This window comes from Chroicocephalus ridibundus, chromosome 2 (assembly GCF_963924245.1).
Source record: "Chroicocephalus ridibundus chromosome 2, bChrRid1.1, whole genome shotgun sequence".
NCBI classification, from domain to species: Eukaryota; Metazoa; Chordata; class Aves; order Charadriiformes; family Laridae; genus Chroicocephalus; species Chroicocephalus ridibundus.
In genome coordinates this window covers 92362172-92389813 of record NC_086285.1, presented here as the reverse complement: position 1 = coordinate 92389813, position 27642 = coordinate 92362172, and the positions used below count along the sequence as shown (strand labels likewise).

Sequence of the window (27642 nt, the reverse complement as noted above, 5' to 3'; positions counted from 1 at the left end):
CTCTGTAGCTTATGCTGGTTTTGTTAAGAGCTTGTTATGAGGCTCAGTGTGCCTGAAGCCTATAGCTGCGATTGCAGCATAAATATTAAAAAAATGTTATTATCCCCTGAAGTTTATGCCAGCTATCACCTCATTCTTTAAAGTTAATGTTTATTAACAATGTTATGATTTTCCAAAGTATCTTTCCACATTTTTCATTTCAGAACAAAATCACAGAAAAGAAGGTTTGAGGAGGAACTGAATGAGAGGATGATCCAGGCCATTGATGGAATCAACGCCCAAAAGTACGTTTTTATCCTCTGTTGTCTCCTTCCTTCAACTTTGACATAAATCTGAAACAGAGGATTTACTATTTCTCACTGTCACATGCACACAGAAGTCCGAAAACAGTAAAGGTGTCACTAATACTGGTATAGGAAACTGCACATTTTGAAGATAGGCTGTATAGTAAAATTTTCTACTATATGGGATAAGACAGTGCCTGTGAATCATTGTGTGACAGAGGTTTTCGCTTGTCTTGATCTTCATGGCAGAGGGAGTTTTGTTCTGTAACTGTTCGTATCTGTGCATTCATAGCCATGAATCTACAGAATTATCTCATCTGAGAGCAGAGAAGACACAAGAAATAACCGGCTTGGGAATCAGAATGATGTGAAAATTGATGCTCGCAATTGTCACAGAAACATCTCCTCAGATTTAGCAACTTTCCCTAAAACCATAGTTTAATATCTCTTTTTTTCAAATGGTTGGTCGATTTCTTAGAGAAGGCTGCGCTTGATGGCATATTGAAATCTTTTAGGGAGGTAGCGTGGCATGTATTGCCTCTGTGTCATGGAAAGAGCTGGAGGCATTACTGATGTTCTCCGTTTGCTGGTGAATAGGTAAGACTGAGAGAAAAATCATAGAATCATAGAATAGTTTGGCATGGAAGGGACCCTTAAATGTCATTTAGTCCAACCCCCCTGCAATGAGCAGGGACGTCTTCAACTAGATCAGGTTGCTCAGAGCCCCATCCAGCCTGACTTTGAAAGTTTCCAGGGATGGGGCCTCCACCATCTCTCTGAGCAACCTGTTCCAGTGTTTCACCACCCTCATGGTAAAAAATTTCTTCCATGTATCTAGTCTAAATCTACCCTCTTTTAGTTTAAAACCATTGCCCCTTGTCCTATTGCAACAGGCCCTGCCAAAAAGTCTGTCCCCATCTTTCTTATAAGTCCCCTTTAAGTACTGAAAGGCTGCTATAAGGTCTCCCCAGAGCCTTCTCTTCTCCAGGCTGAGAATCAAAATCAATATCAAAACTCAATACCAGTCCAAAATAAGTGTTCAGGTTTCTTATATTTATCTGATGAAATAGGGGAACTGCCCTTCAAAAATGTGGACAGTAACTGTGATGAATTACATGTTTCCCCCCCCACATGTGTTACTCTGAATCTTAATTACCTGAATATTACGCCTAATTATTAAATGTTCATATGCCACAATTGGTTTTTTGCATCTGTTAGTCCTATTAAAAGTTACTTGGCTTTAGGAAAATATTTTTCAGTTATTATTTATAGAAAGGAGTGTTGATAGTTACGAGTCATAGAAAGAATACAGTGAAAGAGAGCAGATCATGTGATAAGCAAAGCCTTTTGATTATACTAGACTTGCCTAAAACAGCTATACAGATTTTGTCAGTTTTTATGTGTCTTCGAGTACACTTGCTCTGATAAGTGGATTCTAAAATGATGGTTTGATGTTAAAAGTAAAGCATCTGTATAAATGCATTAAAATAAAGTATTGGTATGATCATACTGTACATTGCTTTATCTCAGAGAATCCCCATCTTACCTAACTAGTGCATAAAATTCAGAGAAACTTGGGGGATAATAGAGGTTTGTGTAATAAAAAAGGTTGCTGAAAAAGTTTCACTGCGTTTTGTGAATTACACGGGGAATTGCAGAAAGATAAGGAATGATCTTGTATATCAGAGAGGCTGAATGCCACCTTCCAAAACTAGATTCTCTATCTACCGCTGTATTGATTTGCTGAATGAGTCACTTAAATGATATTATTCAATTGGGTACCTGAGAATAAGTTGTCAAAAGTGCTGATTCCCCAAAGGGCAAGTTAATTCAATAGTATTTTAACTGTGTGAATGCTAAGCACTCCGTAAAGTTAGATAAAAGATTTCCTACATTTAAGACACAAAACTAATCAGAGTTTTGTTTTCTTTCTAATTGTTCATTTTTTTTTTGCCTCAGTTTTGTGGTTGTAAAATGAAAATAACACTATCAGCTAATCTAATGGAGTTGTTGTGAAGCTCAATCTTCTGCTTTTGTGAAACAAGAAGCAAACTTTTAAGAAAATCTATGAGAAAAATGGTACTTCTAAACGTTTTTAAGTGTTAAGTTCAGATTGTGTAGCAAGTAGGTCTGTGTCTGAATGAAGAAAATGAAAAAAGCACAATATTGCACATAAAATATGGTATTAAAGTTACCATTAACCTTTTCAATTAGAACATTGCGTGAAAATAATTTTAAAGCAAACATTCGTTGTACAGAGCCATTGTTTCTTCTACCCTGAGATGTCAGCAAAGTCTGTTTTTTTCATCCACATCACTGTTCTTTGCCATGTCTCGTCGTGTGAAAAAAGTAACTGTTTGCAAGCAAATGGTCATAATATGTGAGTCTTTGGACATTACATGCCCAGGTGTTTAACAGCCAGTAACTGGAAGATAAGGGAATGTGGAGTCTGGATCTTCTTAGTCCAAGATAAAGCTGTAGTCCAAATGAATCACTTTTTTTACACAGTGTAAAATAGCGCAGTACATATTGAAATTGTACCTCAGGTTTTTAAAGCAGTGAACCGTTTTTTCCGGGCTCCCTCCCTCACTGCTCTCCTGATGGTTCACAAGCTTAGCCATCTTGCCACAAAACTGCCAAGTGCCACATTCACACACTGTCAGTAGCTCAGGGTGTCTGGGTTCAATTCCTTCTTCTGGAATGTGAATGAAACCGTGACGTCTAAAAAGCAGCCCACTGGCCTTATAATGTGAGGCGGAGTAGTAGATTTAGTTGGCAATGCTCCTTGCAAAGTTACGTGAGGAAAGTTATGACCTTAGTTGGAGCATTACATTAAAAGATAGGTAAATTCAGATTTAAAAGGGCAAGCAAGGAACAAAAAGCTTCTGTATCTTAGCTGAGTACCTTAGCATCATACTTCCTCCACATGGTTCTTTTCCCCGTTCCTTGAACAAAGTATTGCTGGCTGCAAAGTGCCCATCCTGCACAGCAGGGGCATGAGAAGCCCTAGCTATGCCATCCTGAACCTTGGTCATTAGGGGACTTCTGTAGGACATCACACGATGGATGGATAGATGGATGGATGGATAGCAATTGGCTAGCGAAATATACACCTACAGGGGGAGCTAAACTAAAGTTATTTGCTCTTTGGTAAGTAGGTTAATATGTTAAAGAGAAACACACTCTTTCCTCTCTTTTTAATTAAGTCACGGTGGCCGCTATGTTCTTGCGCATAATTCCTTGCTGTATGTTGTCAATCAGTACAAGCCCTGTCAAACCACACGCCTCTGTGGGTACAGGCAGAATTCAGCTGCCTGTCTGTGTTGTTCCTTGAGCTGCAAAAGAATTTAAACAGAAACTTGGTACCTAGCTAGCCAGGAGGCATATCCCCACGTACAGATACTTCAGTAAGTTTTGGGCTTACCAAGGAGTCAGGCTGTAGGCAGAATTTTTCAGCCCTTGTCTCTGTGCCAAAGGTATGGGACTTTATGCTCCCTTTTCTGTACTTATTCTCCACTTCCGTTTGTCTGGTTTACACCGTTTCTCTCATTTCAGGCGTCTCCCTTTTCTCATTTAGGCCTTCTACCTAAAACCGGCATAATTTTTTCTGAGCTTTAAAATAGAAGTAAAAGCTCCTGGAAACATGAGCTTGTAGTATGGAGTATGAGGCAGCATTTGCTCTAAATGGCACTACTGACTTCACGTGCCATCAAGTGTGCACAGGCCGAATGAGGCCTCTGGGAGTAGATCTGCAGACAGAACTTCTTAGCAGTGTGGTAATGGTAATTAAATCAATCCGCCTGTCAGATGGCATAAGAAAAAAGAGGAAATTAGTTAACAATTTGGAGAAGAGGTTACTTTTTGTTCAATTATTATAACTAAATGGAAAGAGACTTGCACTTAATTTCGGCAGTTTACCAAAAATGTTCCACAAACTGAATGTTTTCTCCAGTAGATTACAGCTAGACCTAACCAAAATCATGCTTTATCATATCTCTCTGTTCTCAGAATCCTAACTGTGATCAGACATAGATATGAGCTATTGCAGAGCAAACGGAAAAATATTTTTGAATTAAGGATACCTAGAACTGAGTATGTTTTCAGCCCCTTTTTATAATGAAACTGACTGCATGGGAACAGGGATAGTCACCCAGGCAAGAAAACAGATATTTCAGATTTCACAAATCAAAGCTAATAGCTTACACTCTACTCTGTCCACTCGTGCTCTCTCAAGACCTTAATTTAGGATAGATTCCACTGTGGTTCATTGCTGCTACTTATTTTCATTGCTGTCTATTGGTTGATAAATTCCCTTTTATTTAGGAGGCATTAGCTACACTACTAGCTTCGAGCCTAATTTAAAGTTATAGCTGGAAAGGTTGCAAAACAATCTCAAGCCCTGCTGTTAGTGTTCAAGCTCAAATATTGTATGTTCACACATGTAGTCTGCTTAAATATTTTTTTCAAATTTTTCTAGTCCCCTTGAGGTGCAAGCAGCCTAACCCTCTTGAAATTTAAATATTCTGTTTCTTTTCAAGTGGCCATTAAAATAAATGTAGACTTTCATATTAGGACATTTCATTTTGTAAAAATTATGTCAAGCTTTTGATAAGATTCACTTATTTTAAAATACATTTGTCATTTCAATGCAAGTACTTATTCTATTTTGTATTCCTCATCTTTAAGCACAGAAGATGTTTTTATAATCAGTAAAAAGATCAAAATCTAGCTCTAGAGTACAGGGTCGTGGTCAAGAGAGTAATACAGCTCAAAGATAAAATCACTCCAACCCTTTTAATAATGTTTTTTGCATTTTCATTCAGAATAGGAGTTTGGCAAGTGTAATTTCCCTGCCACTCTTGCATATTGTAACAGTGCGCTTCTTAAAGGTACCTTCTGAAGGACTGTTTTTATCTCAGGTTCTCTTCTGTGCACTGGATATACTATAGTATTTTGGCCATGAGTGGAATGTCAGTGTCAGAATTACTTCATATAAATCTCTCCCTTGATTGTCCTTAGAAATGATCCACAGAAAAAATGGTTCATCTGAGCTTTTGTTTTATGTGTACGTTAGCAATAGAAGTCAAAAGGGAGAGGGGATTCGTAGTTTCCACTTTTACTGTAAGTGCAATTCACCATATACATTGCAATACACAGGAACTTGCTTTATTCAAGGTGATTTTCTTATTTTGCTGCATTTCAGTAATATAAAAAGACAGGACTGCTTTATTATTGTGTCTGTTGTAATGTTCCTTTTCTCTTCTAGGCAGTGGCTTAAATCTGAAGACATTCAAAGAATATCACTTCTTTTCTATAACAAGACTCTGGAAAAAGAAGTAAGTTATTTTCACTGCAAATTCACGGTTGATTCCTTCTTTGCCTCATCCTACGTGAGGCTTGTATCCCTTGCTTTTGTAATATAGAGCCATGGCCACAGCACCTCTCCTGCAGGGAGAAGTTCTCAAAGCGCACAATAATGGTTTAGGTCATTTATGGAAGAAATTTTATGAGTATGATGCCTGAGACTGCTTTGCTGTTCGTAAGACCCTGTAATTCACTTGAATTCCTTGAAATTTTCGTGGTCTTAGAGAAGTGGGAGGAGATTTGATAACCCAAATTTGGTGTAACTGGAGCGAAGAATTCCTAAGTTCCATCACATACATCCTCTGAAGGCATTTATCAAGCTCCACTGTTTTTTTGGTTTTTTTTCTTTTGACATATCTCAAAGACCCAACCTGTAGTAATGATAGTCTTGTAATGATATCAGTTGTTCCTTAGTTTTGTCCATGTGCACTTGATGCTCACAGTCATTCTGGGGAAATGATACTAATGTTTTTTAAGAAAAATGCCTAGCTGTATTGGATGCAACACACAAAATGTTCTTCTGACTAATATGTGTGATAAAATATTTTTGAGACATTTATATACAGATGAAGTAAATGATATTGTTTCTAGTCCTTGGAGTCCTTAATCAGAATGAAAGATTTCTCCCTTGTAGGTGACTGTCATGACCACTAGCCTACAAAGTCAGGCTGTTTCTTTGTTTTGTGGCCTTATAGAGTTGAGTTTGTTTCTACAAACTGACACAGCTTCAGCAGGAAGACTGGAGAGTTGCCTCTTTCAGCTTTCTCATAAGCATAGGGCAGCTGATAGCTGAACAGTTATGCTGTCCTTCAGGGAAGTAAGAGGTAGGTTTGAACAAAACTGGCTGTATAAATGAGTGAACCCGGTGAGAACGGGTTAGAGGAAGTATTACCATACTGTGTTCATGCTGCATAGCATAGGTGCAAGTACACTCTGGGTCCCGTGTGGTGGTCAAACACATATATAATTATTTTTGTAGATGTCTTTCGGTTCAAAGCATCTGAAATAATTTTCAGATTCTTTTACAGCTCAGCAGAATAACGTTCTTATGGCCTGCTGACAAAGGCATGTGTTGTATGCCCTTGGCAATGCATTCGGGTGAAAAAAGTTTCAAGGCTTATTGAGGCTCTTTAGAGACAGCATAAGAGAGAAGAAGCTAGACCTGGTGTGGTCTCATCCATAATGTTTAAAGGATACACTGAGTGGATCAAATTTGTGTGTAGGAGCACATTCAGATTTTAATGTGGATGGTACTAACGGATAAATTCCAAAAGAGAACTTGAGAGAAAGCCATCATATGTGCACTTTCATAGAATCACAGAATCATAGAATTGTTAGGGTTGGAAGGGACCTTAAAGATCATCTAGTTCCAACCCCCCTGCCGTGGGCAGGGACATCTCCCACTGGATCAGGTTGCTCAGAGCCCCGTCCAGCCTGGCCTTAAAAACTCCCAGGGATGGGGCTTCCACCACCTCTCTGGGCAACCTCTTCCAGTGTCTCACCACCCTCATGGTGAAGAACTTCTTCCTAACGTCCAGTCTGAATCGTCCCATTTCTTGTTTTAATCCATTCCCTCTAGTCCTACCATTACCCAACATCCTAAAAAGTCCCTCACCAGCTTTCTTGTAGGGCCCCTTAAGTAGGCCACTGTAAGGTCTCCTCGGAGCCTTCTTTTCTCCAGACTGAACAACCCCAACTCTCTCAGTCTGTCTTCACAGGAGAGGTGCTCCATCCCTCTGATCATCCTCGTGGCTCTTCTCTGGACACGTTCCAGCACGTCCATATCTCTCTTGTAGTAGGGGCTCCAGAATTGGACGCAGTACTCCAGGTGGGGTCTCACGAGAGTGGAGTAGAGGGGGAGAGCTCCCTCGACCTGCTGGCCACGCTTCTCCTGATGCAGCCCAGGATACAATTGGCTTTCTGGGCTGCTAGTGCACACTGACGGCTCATGTTGAGCCTCTCGTCTACCAACACCCCCAAGTCCTTTTCTTCAGGGCTGCCCTCAAGCCAGTCACTGCCCAGCCTATATCGGTGCTTGGGATTGCCCTGACCCAGATGGAGGACCTTGCACTTGGTCTTGTTGAACTTCATGAGGTTGGCATGGGCCCACCTCTCCAGCCTGTCAAGGTCCCTCTGGATGGCATCCCTTCCCTCCAGCATGTCAGCCGCCCCACACAGCTTGGTGTCGTCAGCAAACTTGCTGAGGGTGCACTCTATGCCGCTGTCCATGTCACTGACGAAGATGATAAACAAGACCGGTCCCAGTACTGAACCTTGAGGGACTCCACTTGTCATTGGCCTCCACTTGGATGTGGACCCGTTGACAGCCACTCTTTGGGTGCAGCCGTCAAGCCAGTTCTTTATCCACTGAATTGTCACTCCATCAAACCCATATTTTATCAGCTTGGAGACCAGGATGTCGTGCGGGACAGTGTCAAAGGCTTTGCTCAGGTCCAGGTAAATGATGTCAATTGCTCTCCCCTTGTCTATTGATGTTGTGACCTTCTCATAGAAGGCCACCAGGTTTGTCAGGCACGATTTGGATAATCAGGGAATCAGGACTTGGGAAAAAATCAGGGAGCTAAGTTATTTGGCTGTGTAGATGCTCCCTCTAGGAGTCTAATCTCTTTTAGACTACAAAATGCTATGGAATGGCAAAGAACTAATTGTTCTTTTCAGATCCGGCTTTTTAATATCTTTCTTCACTGCTTTTTGGTGACTCATCGGTCCAGTCTTGACTTTCAAGAACTAAGTAAGAAACCTGCCTTTGATTTAAACAGGAGCTTTTCAGGCCCTGTAGGACCTGAAAGTACAGCAAGGTAATAAAGCAAAATAATTATTTAACCTAAGCATCGAGTTGCTTGACTTCACTGGGAAATGTCTGGAGAAGTGTGAGACACTGAAATGAATTTTTTGAGATTTTTACAACATCTCAAGGTCAAAACTGTTGGACAAGACCATTAATATACAACAAACATATTTAACAGGTGGAAGAACAAAACTCACTGCAAACATACCCATCGAGCAAAGTTGTATTTGTGCCTTGAAATTCAGTTAGGTATGTGATAAGGATTGCTTTTGATTTGTCATAGAATTCCAAAGTGAAAAAAAGCTGTTGGGTTGCTAAACTCAATTTCTACATGTTCACGTAAAGTTTGGTGCACCAGTTTCAAGGGCAGAACTTGGCACTAAGCACAAAGACACAGCTGTGTGCTTGCAGTTAAAAAGCACAGCTCATGAACTTTCCATTTTATGAGGTTTGCGTTTTGAGCACTTTGTGAAAATAATCTTTGGTACATTTTCTTTTAATAATCAAAGCTTAAACTCTTACCCTTTGAAAAACTTTGATAGGATAAGTAAGTTTAATAGGCCCGATACTTAGGTCATTTCCCTTTGAATACTTAATTGATTTCAATCTAGACATATCTATCTCAAATAGCAGAACGATTCCGATAAATATTTCATTGCTTAATTCTTATGTCTCTAGACGGCTAATTAGATTCATAAATAGATTTTTTTTTTCATGACAAAACAGATCAAATTGACTCTTTCCTAAGAATATCAGGTGTTTAATAGTATCAGTGGACATATGAGGCCTTTTAACACAGATATAAAATATTTTAATTGAAGTAATAATATACCCCAGTAAATATCAGTATGACTGCTAGCTATGCTGTTGGAAATAAAATGTTCCTACACATCTGTAGCACAGTTTACACTTTGCTGCTTTGTGTGCTGAGAAGTCTCCTGTCTAAATGACTCTTATGTTTTTTTTATAATCGTTTCAGCACATTCAGTATTTATTAATAACCGAAAATCAGTTTGGGGAATTAAAGACTCAGAAACTTGCAATCAGATAAGAATAGTTGGCCATTGCTAAAAATATTTTTAAAAAATGCTTTCACTGTTATTCTTTTAATTAACCTTTTTATGATTAATTTGGGCTAGTTCTGTTCTGTGTAAGAACAAGACAAAACCATTTGAAACGGCTGTTCTTCAAGAAGTAAAAAGATTCAATACTATGCTTGATGAGCCCTATGAGAGTGGATGTGGAAGTTGTTGAACGACAGGAAATTTGCTGTTGCTAAAGACTGCCCGTACATATCTGCATCTTTAAGCTAGAATTTCAGTTGGGTGATACTTTATCTGCTTTGGAAATTGTGTTTTTAACATTTATTGTTTTTTTTCTTCTAGTATCGAGCGACTACTCTGCCTGCATTTAAGTATTATGTGACTTGTGCCTGTCTCATATTCTTCTGCATTTTTGTTGTGCAGATTCTGGTTTTGCCAAAGTAAGTGGTATCTAATGTACTCATTCCTACGTATATTTGCTCATTAATATAAAAAATAAACATGTATAAGTAAAAAATTCTGGAATTGTCAGATTACAGGTGTCAATTCATGGAAATTAAATTGAACAGGTAAGATTGAGGATTTCAGCCTATTTTGAAAATTATACTCGTTTCTAGTTGTAAATGCTGTCAGTAGCATGGTGCCAAGCATTAGTATCAATTCTTCATTCATTTTAGTTTTACTCTGCATTTTAAAATGTGTGATGATGACAGGAATGAAATTGATATGTGTTAAAAAAAGTAATACAAGCTCTAAGTTTGTACAACTAAAATTACACATAAGATAAGTGTGACATTTGGACGTTGTAGTGGGACAAAATGGATTGCAGAATTGGGACTGTGATTAAATAAATGTATTTAACATATTACTGTGATAATATTGGTCTATTCAGCATGCAAGCAGCATTACTATTCATAAAATGCCTCTTTTCAGAACTAATTTTAAAGTATTATAATCAATTGCTGGAATAACTATTTTAACAGAATCTATATATTATGAGCTAATTTATATTTGTGCATATGAATCAGCTGCCTTTCTATCTGTGCATATTCTAGAAAGGCTGAGAAAACTTAGACAGTTCCAGTAAAGAATGTCTTATTAGACTTCTTAAAATGGAATTTTGCTGTTGATTGTTTACATAGTGGAAAATTGATATTTGTTTTATAGCAATTGTTTCCAAAGACAACACTGTATATTCCCTGTGATACAGCATTTCTTCACTCACAGTCTTTTCTCCTGTACAGCGCTTTCAGGAGTTGTATTTATAACCTCAGTTGATTGATCGGTCTTCTGCTGTAGTACTTAACATTTTAATTCAAGGCCAGAAAGAACTGTTAGGTCATTATAAATAGACTTTCCACAATGCAGACTTGTTTTATAACATGTATAAAGTTTTATAGACTTCTATTCAGATGTTACAGCATTTTCTTTGCAAAGGGTTTCCCAGCTTGTTTCTAACATGGAGACATAAGCCGCAAGGGGACCTCTTCCAAGAATTCAGCAGTATCCTACACATGGGTCAGTCTCACTTTAGGCATTAGTATTGCAAAATCTGAAATTAAGACTCGTGACTAATTTTATTTGTCATTTTGCATAATGAGGTTAGGTTACAAGCTCATACTGTATTTTGATTAGTACAGGAATTAATTAAGGGAAATTCATCGTTTGTGATAGTCCAAAAACCAAACTTGGATCTAACTAGTCCCTTCCAGCAGTATGATTTATGAATCCATACTTTTCTTTTTATTTCAGCCAAGAAAATGAATCTAGATTTATCACCTATCATACATATAGTAAAATGCTCATTTTGCTATATCCTTACTATGTCTCTTAAACCAATTGTGTAGCTTATTAAAATATATCAGCTACTTGAAATTAGTGAACTCTAGGGAGCTCTATTCAACTAAGGCAAGTGTCCTCCAACTTGTAAAAGGATATGCTTATATTACGTGGTCTCTTTCTAACAGCAGAGCAAAAGATACATATGATTTATCATTTTCTGTACCAAAATGTAAATTATCTTTTGATCCTTTTTTAGGGCTGCATATTAAATTGTAAAAGCTAGAGTATAAAATCAGATATTACCAACATGACTGGTATTCAGCTTCAAGTAGTCTGTGAATTAATTTAATAGATGCAAAAATGGAAGACAGAAAGGCAAGGTATTATACAAGCATCTGCATCTTTGCTGGAAAACTGTGAGCATTGCAAATTTTTTTAAAAAAAGGTGAAAAATCACCAGTGTATGTAGTCATCGCAAATGTAACTTAAATCAAACATACTCCAGTGCTGCCAATGTCATTTCTTTCCAGAGAAAAAAAAAATAAAAAAAAATCATAATTTAGTCTAAAATTCTATCCAAACTTTTTTTTTCTTCCAAAAATTCTACTGGATTTTTAAATGGTGATCTAATGAAGACAGGGAGATAAGCTGCGTCTGTCGTTGGGTTTTATTGATTCACTATTCCATTTATCTAGTTTTGCAGCAGTGTAATATCATTGATTTCTGTGCAGGCACACCACCTGCTGCTTTAAAGTAGATTTGGAGATATTTGATGGTGAGTAATATCCAGCAAGTTGCAAGTAATAAGTAGTATCTCCAAGATCACGAGACATTTATTTCAAGGCTGAAATAATTTATTAATGTTTTAATTTTCCCAGGGTAATAAACTGATGTTGTGTTTACATGATAAACGTTACACAAAGTGGTAGATATATGTGTAATCAAGTCAACATTATCTTGGGGTGAAATTTATCATGAGGAGTGGGTCTTTACTGTGACATTAAAATGACAGCGAATCTTGACTATTATGGTTCCTCGAAGAGGCCTTCAGTGACTCTCTGGCATTCTTGGTTTACCTAGTGACACAAGTATCCCTAGTAATTCATGACAACCTGGCATTCTTTATTTAGGGAAACAGCCAACTAACATGGAATTGGTAGTGTGGTTTTCTGAAATGCAAACTGGTGAATTGATCAAAGTGTATTCCTTTTGAACAGGAGTTACTTCTTGTGCTATTCAAGTAAGGGATTTATTTGTTTGGGGCTACACTTAAGATTCTTCCCAAGTCTTCGCTCTCTGGGGCTGCTATGTTCAAGAAATTGTGTCCTTTTGTCCTGAGTCATGCCAAACTAACAAACATCTCGTTAGTGGAAGGTTGTTAGGAGGCCTTAACATAGTACTTCCAGTCAGGCACAGGTGAATTTCTTTATAGAAAAGGTAGTACTTCAAAACTTTTTCTGAAAGCAGGTGTGTAAAATATAAGACGGTATAAACAAAAGAAAACCACCTTTACTAGCTATTTTTCTGCTGTATCTGATTTAAAAAAACTCAAGTGGAGTTACAATACTCAAGTGATCTTTCTTAACACTGAAACTGCCATACAGTTAGTCTACATAGCCGTTGAGTCCATTGATGGCTTAGGAAAAGCATCACTCTAATTAAGAAAGAAAAAGCTATTATTAGATACTAAAAAGTCTGAATTCAGTATTGCCTTGTATAATTGTCATTTGTAATTGCTTCATTATGATTTTATCACCACAAGAGAATTTGCAATCAAATAGTTCAAAACATGAATGTTAATTACCTGGCAAGCTAAGGAAATTTTCTACGTTCCATTAAGGGACATGTGCCATAAGTCACATATTTTCCTAAAAGTTACATAAGTGTAGAAATAATGTGTTCTCTTCTCCATTTTTCAGTAACTTCATAATAATTTTTTATTTTTCATTTAAAATGTTACCACCAAGACATAAGTATGTACAAATACAATTTTTTTTTTCCAATCTCATACCACCTGATAAAAATGAATTATTCAAAACAGATATTTACTGATGAAACCAGAAAAATATGAGAATAGCCAAGATCATAAATTATTTAGACTTGGAACTATCTGAAGCCTGGGAAGCTGTTGTGTTGTTTCATGGTTTTAAACTCTGTCCCTCTGTAGGTTATTGTCAAGGGCTGTTCTGTCAGGGTTCCTGGTGGGGTTCTGTAGGAGAGCGCAGACCTTTCAGAATTTAGGACATTCCTTGAAGCATAGGAAGAGGCAGGTAAAAAATGAGCTGCTTTGTGGGATCCCAGGTGCTCCTTTGACAAAATGGTTTGCCCGAATCTGTCAGTGCAATGCGTTTGGTGACCTGTGCAGCATGTTTGATGAGTCTACACAATAAAGGCAAGATTAGTTTGCTGTAAAGACCCGTACTGTTTTTGTAATGTTCCAGTGACAAAAAATAAACCCATGTTATGGCTTTCCTATGGTCGTTGCCTCAAATGAGTCTCGTTTATGGTGGCACTTAGTTTTTAGTATTTTGCTTCCCATTATAGCATTTTCAGCCCACTTTTTTCCTTCTAGGAGCAGCATGAAGCTGTTTCAACTTAGCCTACTGAAACAGAAGTCCTGCTGTTCCTAGAAAATAAGAAGGTGTGGGGAGCAAAAATCTTACAACTTTTTTTTCTCTGTATTCACCTCTCAAATCTGGATGCTAAGATAGCGCTTTTCCTTATTCTCAGTCCTTTTCTCTTTGTCCCGATAATCAGAATCTTGCTCACCTTGCTGTGTAACTCTTTTTCTTGTGCCACACCGATAACATCATTGATCATGTAGCAAAACAGCTACAAAGACCTTTTGTTCTTGCCTGTTGCCCGTGTAACTAAGTACTCTTCGCCTAAGCTTTCCTTGTGCCATGTTAATTTTATTTCCCTTGCTCTCCAGTTTCTGTCACAAATATCTTCATTTCTTCTTCTACAAGGGTGCACTCCAAACTTGACTCCTAAGGCCATTCTTGTGTTGAATCATTTCTTAAGGTGTGCAGCCTGCTTTTTTGTGTCCTGCCTATCAGAGAAAGAATAGCAATAGTTTGAAATGCAGATATGGTTACCTGAGTCTTACTCAAGGATATGTATTATTTGAAGTGCTTATGCGTATATAAAAAAAAAAGCCTGTTAATTATTTTCCTTTTCTTTCATCCCTCCTGTTGCTTACTAGATTTTAAATTCCTAAGAATAGACTGTAGTTTTACATCCGCTGATGTACAGCTTACTGTCTCAGTCTTGATGAGAAATTCTTGGAGAACATGTATTCATAAGCAATAATGATTTTCAAATAACTTCTAAAAGAAACATTTTTTTCAGGATCAATGTATGTTGTGAATTGCCAGTTGTTTGTTTTTCATTAGCTGTTCACATCGACCCAAATTCTGATGAATACTTAGCATATAAGAGGTTCTCCGAATGATTGGCAGGAAAGCTCATAAATTATTCTCCAAAATGCTTTTAATGGCAGTAGTATGGCATCAAATTGGTTTGTGAAGTTAATGCTTTTTCGTTCATTCCTGAAAATAGCTTCTATATCACTGTTGTTGAAACAGATCAAAATGTTTTCCCATATTTGTATGCAATCTAAGGAAATTGATCCATAGACTTCTACTCCTAAATTTTTACTATCATAGTTTATAAAATGTGTATATATTTGAGTTCAGATGGCATGTCTAAAGAAGAGAGATATATGCTTTTATTGATAATGTATTTTAACAATTCTGAATCATACATTTATGGAGGAGCTAACTTGTTTGAGGAAAAAGCAAGGGATATAAAACTTACTTCTAAATTGTCATGCCAATATTTCTATCGTATAAGGTCTGATAAAATAGGATATTTGCTGGTGCTCAAAGGAGTTGAGTTATATTTTTTAATTCTGTAAAAATGTCAATTATGTGATTAACACTTAAAGCAGACACTCAGGTGAGAGACTTCACGAGAGCATCTAGTTCCCGTGCTTAAACAACTCAGTTGGTCTAGAGCTTCTGATCTCCTCTTAGCATTCATTAAACATAATTAGGTCCCGCTGCATCTTTCCCTAGGCAGCCATGCTAAGTACCTCCCGTATGGTGCCTGATGGAGCAATTACCTTCAACTGTGGTATTCATATAGAGAGATTTCCACATTTGTGGGATGAATGCATGCACGGATTGTTTCTGCATCCCCGTTTCTGTTTACTGAGCATCCAGTGACACTCTTTTGGCTAGACTTTCCTATTTATAACATACAAGAAAAGGATGAGCTAAAACACTGAGTAAGGATGATTTCAGGAAGAGTATAGATTACTCTGTTGGGTTTTTTTCATTTGAAGTCTGTTGTTGTTTTTTCTTTTCTTCATGGTGTTTAGTTTTCCTTCCTATCCTTTCCTCTGATACTTCAGAATCTACGGGCCGACCACTCAATTTTGATATAAAATGGAGTTTTCAGAGGTGTTGAATCCCTGTCTATTAGTGAAATAGCAGTCCCTGTATTAGGGCCCATGCTGACTGAGAGACTGCAATATCACAGATATCACAGGTTCTAGTGGTGAGACACTGGAAACTGGACAGCACTGTCCCGTGCTATTACTTTTCCTACCTTGGAGCGGGGCGGGGACGGGAGGAATGTATACACTACCAAGAAGTTTATTTTGTGTACATATTAGCCTCTTAAATTATATAATAAACAGCATAAAAATAAAGCTATAAGGATCTTCTTTAATACAGCCTTTCTAAAGTAGAAACAAAAAACCCCAAAACATTGCTGCTGTTAATACACTCTGTCATTTAACTTGTTTGTGCGGAAATTGTTATCTTCTCATGGTAATAGTTCCAAAAAGTGAGAGGTAAAGCCAATTCAAGCATTCCTGAGTTGAGAAAATGGCAGGAAAAAGGCTTGTCATTATGATAAGGATTGGAGTTGTTTTTAGAAGTTTTGATGTTTGGAAGTTGCAGCTTGCACACGGCAATTTTTCATATCATCAGTATTGTACACAGAGAAAGGTCATGCTAAAAATGTGTAACAGAGAAACTAATACATGTTTTCTTATTTCTTGTAGAACATCTATTCTTGGAATTTCATTCGGGGCTGCATTTCTCTTGCTTTCCTTCATTTTGTTTATCTGCTTTGCTGGACAGCTTTTGGTAGGTATTCAAGGAAATGTAATCCAGTAGTTAATGGTTTCTTTTAAATCATATGTTCTGATTTTGCCAACTCACTCTGCCTTTGCTGAGTACCAGTTAAATGAGAAAAGCTTTCACGCTCAGGCTTCTGAGGATGTTGTTTTGTCCATGTTAACGTACTATAAAATGTCCTCATTTGTCTGAAAAACAGAAAAGGTCAGTGTGGTGACTGTGTGTACCTTCACTGACATGCTCTTTCCCCCATGTGAAGCTGGATCCTCTGAGAGGTTTGCATTGTTTGATTGATTGTCTCTTCAAAATTTCTGCTATTGTGCTTACAGGAGGTGACTCATCTTATGAATGCTTTAATTTGTGGAACTGTGAATTTATTTGATTTGTATTTGTTCATGATAATAATTTAATTTGACACATAAACATTTTATAGTAAAATTCTAATTTTGCCATTGAGTGGTCCAGGTGTTAGTGTAATGCCTATTAGTGTACTCAATAATATACTGAATTTGAGAATTTCACTTAATTCAAGATTTGGGCAAACCTTTCAGCATTTCACAATATAATTCACAAGTATTATTGTCCTCCTTTCAGTCATTTTCAAATAGCGCCAAGATAGAACTCCATCTAGAACAAGGTATTTCAGGACTTGTAAGAAAGTGGATGCTATTTGAATTTGGCATGTAATCTAGAATAAAACTACCTGTACCTTAATCCCCACTTCTCCTTCTCTCTGTTTGCATTTTTCCACAAGCTCTCATGGAGAAAGCTGAGAGAAAGATCTTTTATAAAAAAGTAAAACATGCACATGGGAAAGACAATTACATCACTATGCAGTAAAACAGTAAGGAAAGGTGGCCTGGCAGTTGAAGCAAGAAACAGTGGAAGCGTGATTTTATAATTTCTCCCCTTCCCTTGTGAGACTTGTAATTAACCAGGACATGTTTTTAAGAAAATGTAATTAATCTACATTTCAGTTGTCTTTCCAATAAGGTAGGGATGCTGCCACCGCTCAGGAACTCATTTGAGACATCATGCAACAGTACTTTTAAATATTTTAAATCCTTGGAGTGAGGTCCTAGAGGTATTGCTATTACTTAACAACAAAGATTAATTCTCATGTAACGTCATGCTTGAATGCTGTTTTTTATTGACATAAGAGTAAAACGATGGAGTCAGAGTACTGCTGTTGAATATGCAAAGTAAAAAAAAAAAAATCCTTCAAGGAAAAGCCAGCCTTTTTCCTGTAGGAAAGAGAGGTGCCAATGAAATGGTATCAAGAAGTGTTGGGACATAACACTCTTCTGGGGCTTTTATATATAATGTATCTTAGGAGATATATAAGCATACTTTTCTACATTTCAAGGGATAGCTAAGCAAATATCACAAGTCAGAGTTGAGGACTCGTGCCACATAAATAATATCTGACACCTACTTTTAATGTTGTTTTCCTATGTCTTGATGTACTGTAAATACTTACCAGAAATGGAGACCTATTACTGCATTTCTGTTGACTTGTGAGATGTCATGTTCTAACCTAAGTAGCTTGAAGAGGAGCTATTTATGTCTGTCTTTATGAGTTCAGCTGCTCTAATACAGAAGCTATGCTGCTAAGAAGCCTTTCAACAAGTAAGTTATCACCATAGTTGATGCAGCGCTGTCTTTCCTTCACAAGCGTGGACGTAGTTCTGTAAGGTGACGGATGAGAGGCAGCTAACAAAAGAGGCAGTCGGTTTATCTTTCCCCTGTCCTCTCCCTAAGATTTCTTCTTTCATGTCAAAATCCAAGTATTGTTTTGCAGCTTTAACCGCAGTGACACCCTGTTTGACTGTTATGTTTCAGTAGAATATCCATTGTGATATCTGACCCATAACCATAAATGCTTTCTTTCCAGAAGAAAAAGTCTGAAATTCTCAAGTGAGAAAGTATCAATATCTGAGTTTTAACTCTATCGTGACAGCATAAACAGAAATCAAGCTGTATTGTCCTAATCCCAATTGGGTTTGGGTTGGTTTTTTTGCCAGTGTAGGTTTTTCCCACCTCTGTTTCTAAAGGGGTACATTTTGGATTCCCTTGCAGAATGCATTTAGTAAATGTGGACTTGCATGTGTGTACACCTGCACATTAACTACAGAGTTTAAAATCAGCAAATATCTCTCTTCTAAAAATGCACAAAAAAAGAAGATAATTTTTTGGGCCTGATGGACCCTGACAGATGAACTGTGGTGGGTTGGCATTGGCTATGGGCCAGGCACCCACCCAGCTACTCACTCACTGTACCTCCTCAGCGGCATGGGGGAGGAAAATAGGATGAGAAGGCTCGTGGGCTGAGATAGAGGCGGGGAGATCACTTACCAATTACTGTCATAGACAAAGCAGACTCAACTTGGGGAAAATTAATTTAATGTATTGCCAATTAAGATAGATTTGGGTGGTAAGAAACGAAAACAAACATTATAACCACACTATACCTCCCACCACCCCTCTCAAACTCAACTTCACTCCTGCACCCCAGACTCCTCTACCTCACCTCCTTAGCACAGATAGGGGTCCAGGGCAGTCAATACATAAACACTTCTCTTTGCTGCTCCTTCCCTTCACACTTTCACCCTGCTCCAGCGTGGGGTCTCCACAAGCTGCAGTTACTTCAGGAACATCCACCTGCTCCAGCATGGGTCCTCCATGGGCTGCAGTGTGGACATCTGCTCCAGCATGGAGTACCTCTTCCTCCTCCTTCAACGACCTTGGTGTTCCTTCTGCTGTTTCTCACTCTTTTTGTTCCCTCCTCCCTTCTCTGACCAACGTTTTCTGCCCTTTCTTACACAGGCTTTCCCTGTGGCTGAGGGACTCAGCTGTGCCCTGTGGTGGGGCCGTTGGAACGGGCTGTGTCCAGCGTGGGGCAGCCCCGGCCACTCCACACAGGGGCCAGCCCTGCCGGCCCCACCACCAACCTGGACACCCGCACCCCATACATAAACTTGCAGCAGTAGTCAAATATTTACATGATTGTTATGAGATTTATAGAGTGGGACCTGCAGTGCCAGCAAAGACAGCAAAATCTAAGCTCAGTCTGGGACACCTGGCTGTCACTGCGTTACGTGCTTGTCTCAATACATTGACGCCTTGCCTTCTCACTCTGCACCAACTGTAGGTGGCTGTCACCACCCCAGAGCAAGTCACGCAAAAAACAACTTCGAACAAGTTTCTCTGGGTGATTTTCATTTCATTGGTAAATGAAAAAAAACCAAACAAACCAAAAAAACCCCATCCAGACTGTAATGCTAATGTTACTAGCTCTGATGGAATTTAATCACAATATTGTAAGACGAGATTTATGCTCACTCTTTCACTCTGAGTTTATTATTAGTTGATTTTACTGTTCGGCAGCACTGCAGCGCGGTCCAGCTCAATCTGTTGTGGAGTGATGATATCAGCCATAAAATAAGAATAGGAATGTTTCCATCAAAAGATGTGGCAGAGCAGTAGCACAAATAATGAGGCTGCAGCCTCCCAGAGCCTGCCTTTGGGACGTGTCTTGGGCAACCAGGCCAAGGGCAGGGAGGGCTAACGGTTCTCTTAGAAACAGTGGTTTGCCCGTAGGCGTTAAACCTCCATCAATCCTAGCTAAAATTGGCATATGTTGTGAAAGTTGAAATGGATTTATATCTTTTACAGTCTAATTACTTCTTTGTGCCTGTGCCGTTTTTTTAAATTTATTTTTTTGTAGATAATCACAATATTTAGAGTTAAGTTGTAAGATTATGAGTATTTTTGGCCTTAAAGATCCTTTTTTGGCTTATATTTTCATATTTTAAATGTAGGCTCTTCTTTTTTATGAATTTTGAATATTTTCTTTGAATTTTCCTTGAGAGGTTTCTTTCCCAAATTACCTGAAGATAGAAGACGGTGATTGTCCTTTAGCTCATATATTTTCTGTGTCTCTTCTCTTTATCTTCTTGAAGTGTAGATGAGTTCATAGAATGAGTGTGAAATGCCTCAGACTTGGTAGCTGTTAGATGTGTTTTACCTCCTGATGTGAATGCAAGGAAGCAGAGATCTGGTTACTTAAATGATATATTGGAAAATGTAATACAATCAATAGGAAAAAAACCCACAGTAAGCATGTAAAGGAAAGATCTCTGTGGTAGCTGAGGTAGCCGGCCAAAGAAGTATTAGTCTCAAGCAGATGTTCTTTGTGCATTGATTCAAATACTGTCTCAAAAATTTCTTTGCATTACCTGCGACACGCGTCCACTTAATTTATACCACATACTCTTTGTGCCAGCTATTTTCCATTAATATGGCTTTTTGTTTCATATGTTTATACCTTGCAAACCTATTTGGCTACTTCAGCTAACAAGGAAGATTAGGAGTAAAAACATTTCTTTCCTATCACCTCATCTGGACACGTTTAAGTGCCCAACTCAACCATGGAATTAGCAGAACACAATACCAACAAAACAAACAGCAGAAAATAACTGGCTCCACAGTCGAGAAAGATGCTCTGCTTTGAGGTCACCGTCTCATCCATCAAAGTGCACCCATTATGTGAGCTGCCCTGACCCTGCTAGAAAACAACATGTTATTTATTAGTTGCATTACATCACACCACTGTATAAAGAGTGATACATAATCTTTACCTTTGTTTGCAGGGATTTTATTTTACTCTAAAGCAATTGGCATTGGTACTTAACAGTCAGAAAGACTGTGTACACTTAAGATATTTAAAAGCTCTGCAAGGACAGGAATATCAGCACCAGCGCTACTTTGAAATTATTTTCAACTTGAAATCTTACTTCTGATGTGTGTGTCTCTCTTAACGCAGATATGAATAAAAGATCGAGGCCCTTAAGTTTCTTCAATAGTAAGGCTTTGCTTGTAAATTAAGATTAAAACAGGGATGGGGGTAGGCAGGGAGAACCCAGAGAGGCACTTTGACACACACAGCAGGGTCCATGAAAGAGACGCATCAAACTTCAGACTTCAGGAACTGTTAGAAATGTACTGATTTCACTAACAAAAATCCCCCTCTTTACTCCTTCTTGAGTTGTATGTTTATGATGATACGTTATGTGATTGTGACCAACTGAAGAAGTTGCCGAACCTGGTGAAAACCACAAGTTTCTTATGTCTGTTGTGCCAATAAGTTCGCTTTTAATATTTTTTGATGAGTGAGACTATGTAAGTACTGCAATATGGCCACAGGTCAGGGCTCCTTTTGCGTGAGGCAGTTTTTGGGTGGTAGCATCTTACTTGGAGATCAAGACTTGTTCAACGTAGAATGTAGCATTCAGAACTCCTTCTAGTTCAGTGCCCTGAGCGCTGTCTTTAAAGTCATTCAGGTTTGCACTTTCTCAAAACCAGAGGTTCTTTAAATATTTCATGTGAAACAGAACAACTTTGATGGGAGGGACTGAGAACGCCTTACCTTAAAAATAGCATATAACACAGCGACTGTACGTTTTCTTGAATGAGGAAAGCAGCACAGGAAGTACCAGGACTGAACCCTGAGTGCCTAAAGGCATATTTATATGGCTCACTGCCGTGTTCTTGCCTTTGAATGAGACAGTTGAAGTGAACCATTTTAACATGACCCTTTGTGAAGGATAATAAACACTGCAAAGTATGGTGAAATTAAAAATGTGATACCAACTTTAGTTTTTTCCTGTTGTTTCTTTATTCAGGATTCTAGCTTTTGTCAAACCAGTTGTATCCAATATAAGTTGAGTAGACTCTTCGCTTGGATGCATTTTGTGTGATTCAAAACGCCTGGCTTAGATTTACAAGTGCCACCATGGAGTTCAAAAGCTTGGTGTTACAGTACTCATTTTAGAAGTACTTTTAGTACTTTAGTACTTTTAGTATTTTTAGAAGTACTTTTTATCAACAATAGGACTTTTTATCAACAATACGTAAAGCATTAGCTTGTGTCTCTATGCAAAAATCACCCTCCTCCAAACTTAGGTCAGTGTAATCACTGTCAGCCAGTTCTTTGGATTTAACTGTGGTGTCTTCTTCAAGTCTGAGTGAAAAGAAGCATGTGAAAAAAATCTGAATATTGGGGCTTTTTGTTTGTCTTGATTTCATTTTTTGTAATATCAGTATTAGTAAAATACTGAGTTGTATTTGAATGCAAAATGAAAAGAACAATAATAGAACTATAGAAAATGTGATTCACTAGCTTTCTGTAAATAAGAGGCCTTCAGTCAAGATGTTCCAACCTCAGCAGCGTGTGAAGGAGAGAAGTGTGACAGCACTTGCGACATTGTCTTTCATCTACAACATAGCTGTCACAATTAATTCTCGCACCAGTTCTTGATCTCACTCAGAAAGACAGCATTCATTTTATTAAATGCCGAAGTAGGTTTTTGTGTGTGGAAGGACAACACAGGATACATTTTAATAACCTGAATATTCAAAATACGTTATTACTCACTATCATGCTGAGCTGTCGTATCAGATTTAACATGTTCAGATGAAAAGGTAATACGTTAGTCACCTTTCATACTACAAATACCTATTATTTCTAGTTGGTAAATGATAAACACTGAACCGTATTCTGCCAGCTCTGCTTAGAATAAACATAGAAGCTAATGCTATTGAGATCTGATGTCTTACCCTTCTTGCATGCTTTCTAGAAATGATTACTTTCTTCCTTTCGTCTCATTCTCCGTTTTCTGAAGAAAATTGCAAATGAGACATAACATTTACAAGAAAAAGTGCTTGACATAGCTAATGAATCAGTAAAATAAACCTGCATAGTTCTGCCAGTGCTATTAAGAGTCTGAATTTGATGATCACCCGACCACTCCAGTTCTGCTTCCAGGAATTCCCTAAATTTTCAGCAGTACCAAACTTCTACGGTTGTGCCATAGATCGACTGGATATAGACTGCTCAAAACTGAAATGAAGTTCAGCAAACCTGTTAATTCACATAGAGAATTACTGATCAACAGCGTATTCTTTCATGTTTTCAAAGGAATTTCTACTCGATGGTTTAAGGATTTTTTTTGTGTGAATCAGGTTTTTATCATAAATTCTCCTTTCGGGAGCCTCATTGGCTTAACCTGTGTAGGGTGCTCTCTCTGCTATTAGAGAGACCTGTCATCTATTTAAGAAACCAGGTGGACATGAGAGATGTACCAAAGAAACAGTGGTCCTTCCCCTCCAGGACTCAAAGCCGTGCATTAAACAACCTGTCAAGAAATGCATCACTGAGTTCTGGTGTGCTTCTGCTTTACAAGTGGAAATAACTATCTACAACTTCATTTTTGAAGTTGCTGTCTAACAACACTCACCTTTTTCTTCAGGTCAGAGCCAGCCATATCTGTAATTTTAGCAACAGCAGCTGGAAGAATGGAATCTCTTTATTGATTAATCATGCTGGCTGAATGATATATTGTTTTCTACTGGCTGAATGATATATCATTTCCTGAAATTTATATTATTCTCTAGAAGTTTTCTTAGTGATAAACTTGCCCAGAGAACTTTTTTTTTTTTTAATGGAAGCAGAAAAATAGCTTTTTTAAGAAATATAGTAAATCAGTGCAATTAGTTCTTCCTTGCTAAAATACATTAGCAAAGTCAGGTGATATTGATCAAAAATCTTCCAAACAAAAGAAACTTAGAATTACTCCAAGGAAATTTGGTACAGAAGTTTCATAAGTCTATTCAAAAGTGTACAGGTACTTGGAAAGCAATAAATCAGTCCTCAGCTATAAATACAGTTCTCAGCATGGACATTGCTAAGTAATCTCAGCAATTCCATACTGTAATTTTTTCAATGAGTACTTTCAAAAAATGAAGAAAGTTCAAGTTTAGCAATTGGAAATGTTGATGTTAAAGTAGAAAAGTTTGAGACGTCTCCATCATTTGACACCAACATTTGTGTATTTAGATATTAGGATTCAAGGGAGATTTCTGTGTGAAACTTAATTTTATCTTCAGAATTAACATAACACTAGTTGTTCATTTGTGCAGAGGAAACCATCAATTTACGTTGCTTAGCACTAGAAAAACATGAAAGCATCTTTTTTATGACATTGTTTTGCATCTGTTACTAAGCCATGTTTTTTAAAGTTCTGAAATTGCAAATGAGATCTGCTAGAGCTTGTTGAATCCAGAGGAGTTCAAAAGCGAGGGGAGTGCTCCTTCCTGGTCCACTGGAGCCCAATTTGATGGAATTAAAGATCCAGGGGATCCTCCTGTCCCACTCCTATCGATGGGAGGCCGTCAGAACCATGTCCCAGGTACAACCAGCAGTGAGGCTGGGCACGTATTCCCAGTAGGCACACAGGCATATACTGTACACACAGGACAACCACACAGAGAGAGCAGATCTTTCACCAGCACCCACGTAAAAGCAAGCAGCAGTCATGGAAATACGAACACCACTGATGGTCTAGTTCCTCCTTTCTGGCTGATCAGGATTGATGTTTGCTAGTGGAATATATGCACACCCTGACTGTCATCATCCATAGGCACACTCGCGTTGGTGGGTCACTCAGTATGGACCTCACGTCAATACAACATCCATGCCCAGCCTCTGCCCCCCTTGCGCAGTGACTGGCTCAAACCTTGGGTCTCTCCAAATGCAGATCTCCTGCTTACCAGCCAGTCCAGCTTGAAGTATCCTAATGGTTACACACACGCTCCCACACGCACCCTATGGGTCTCTCCAGGGACTGATCTGAGACACTTCAGCTGCTGACACCCAGGCCCTCAGTTGCCTCAGACAGGCAATCTCTCTCTCTCCAGTGGCTGGCGCCTGTCCTGTGCTACTTGCCATTTAGTCTAGCATGAAGTTTGCTGTCATTCACACACATGCAGGCTCAGAATAAGGACTGCACTTACACAGAAGATGGTTAGAGATAGGGTTTAACAAGAATATGCAATAGACTCATTTAGACAAGAGCACATGCAGCCATTTCCTTTCATCCCCTCTGTTCTCCCTCTATCTATGCTTGTTCCTTCCTGATCCGAATTCGTCCCATCCCTTAAACATCCTATAAGTTTTCCATATACTCGCAATGTCCTTAAAGCATGCCATAACATTTTACCCGATCCCAAGTTTCTGTCTGCTCCTTTGCAAAATTATCTGCCCCATGCTGGCATACTGTCCTTTCAGGCAGTAATCGCCTTTAGTCTGCAGGGCATTCTGGAAAGGGAGTTTTTTTCATTGAGCCTTCTTGGTAGGTTTCCCATCAGAAACTCTGTCTGAAACATTCTCCTTTGATGGTCTTAGGAGCAGCAGATTCAGTGGTTTCTGCTCTTCACTGATTAGGTTACTTTGGTTCCACCATCGATCATTGTCCTTTTGATCGCCACCAGGTCTTTGTGTTTAATTTGATAAGCCTTTAGTCAGATAACCTAAACCCAGTAAAATTTGTAATAAAATGTATCTGGTTTAGCTTCTTTTCTTGGAATTTCTTATCCTAAAGACTTTCCTTGGACAGTATAGCTCCCTGTAACAAAATTGAGAAAGGAGAACACAATGTACTGCTTTGTCTATGTCATTTCTTACCCACTTTATATTCCTTATACTTTCTCAGTGTTTCTGCCTAGTTTTGTCCCTAATCCAACTTAAACTATTCCAGCTACTTCTAAACTTCCAAGAGAATCACAGAACAATGTCAGTGAAGTTGTAGGAAAGCTCCAGGTGTGCTATAATAAAGGCAAAGAGTAATTCGAGGCATGATTTCATGACTGTTTTAACTGGCCATAAATCCATCCTCCCTTACTCATTAGGTTTTAGGCAGACTAGACAGATAACGGAATGATTCATTTTCACACAGATCCATTCCCTGTGTCTGGCAATATAGGTTTTGTGCTTTTTACTTTATTAAAGTGGGAAGGCTGACAAAATCTTTCTAAATCTATATGTAGATTCAAATTATCTTGAAATTTGCTGTGTACTTAGGGGTAGAGAACAAGGTATGGAAGTTCAAAAAGGCGTTTGAGCAGGAGTTTCTTGCTCAAAGATGCAGGTCCCTCAAGTTTATGTGTCTTGGGTTTTTTTTTTATATGGGGGAGGAGTAATGTGAATATAAAGCTGCCTATTTTTTCCCTTTTCTTTGTCCATCCTTGAGATTCTGAGTGTTGTTTTGACCTTCCTGAAATTAACTTCATTCATGCAGAATCTGTCCAATCCAGCATGCAAAACTCCCTGTCATAAAAAGAAACAATACGTAAAAAAAGTTCTAGATACACAGTGGACTTCTCCAAACAGTGTGTAATTAGGAGGGAAATAGTTATGTGCAGTATGACAAAGACCTTCATGGAAACTACATCACATGTGTTGTGTAATAATGTTATTTAGCATGATGTGCCATAGCTATAGAACCTGAACTAATAGTTGTGCTGTAAATTAAGTCCTATATTTGGTAGCTTTTAGTCCTTGAGTTCTCATCTCAGAGAGTTCCTGTGCTTGTATCTCTTCTGATTGCTGTGGATGTGGTGAAAGCAATATGTAAAGTGTTCTCTGATAATATTAAGTAAATAGAGAAAGCGAGTTGATAAAAAGCAAATACTTTTGTAGGACTGTCATGTTTTCAACTTTTAATTGCCTTTTTTACAGAGGTTTCAGTATAGATGGATTTGACATTTGGAAAGGGCACAAGATGCTTCTAGGCAACCTTACCTCCTCATTGCTAAAGTTTTGGGAAAATTAATATTTATTGGATGTGCCACAAATTGTTGTTTATTCTGTGTGAGCACTTGTGCCTCTAGGCACTATGCCTGTGTGAATGGAGGCTATTGCAATGTGTTCTTGGAAGCAGGTTAAACAAGTCAGAGTTTTTTATTGTTAATTTTTGCCACTATATAAGAAAAATTTTCTATTCACCAAATACTCTTTGTGTAAAATTGTTGTCCTATTGTTGTATGAAATGCTTTTTTTTTTTTTTTCCTAGATAGTTTTAGGGAAGGTTGATTAGCTTTGCTGACTCAGCTTTCACTTAAAATGAATTATCAAGCTAATGAAAGAAAAACCGAGAAACCTTGCTATTTTTGTAGACTGCCAGGGATATATCTATGTATACAGCCTTTATCCTGCATGAGGAGACCTCTGTCTCTCTGTCAAAGATTGTGCAGGGTCATTATTTACATTTTGAAGTTTCCAGAGGCTGCTAAATATTGCTCTTTCAATTGAGGTGAGGGAGGTCAGTTTGATCGCTTGCTTTTTACTGATATTATAGGTAATGCCATTGCTG

General features: G+C 38.2%; 1 protein-coding gene across 2 annotated transcripts in view; it reads left to right on the top strand.

Annotated features, from left to right (window-relative positions):
- Positions 1 to 27642, top strand: part of ADCY2 (adenylate cyclase 2) — a 229686-nt gene that overhangs the window by 158790 nt on the left and 43254 nt on the right. For both annotated transcript variants that reach the window (XM_063326199.1, XM_063326198.1), the window contains 4 exons: positions 204 to 284; positions 5551 to 5620; positions 9843 to 9940; positions 16357 to 16441. In XM_063326199.1, the coding sequence (XP_063182269.1) occupies positions 204 to 284; positions 5551 to 5620; positions 9843 to 9940; positions 16357 to 16441 (334 nt within the window). The remainder of the gene's footprint in view (positions 1 to 203; positions 285 to 5550; positions 5621 to 9842; positions 9941 to 16356; positions 16442 to 27642) is intronic.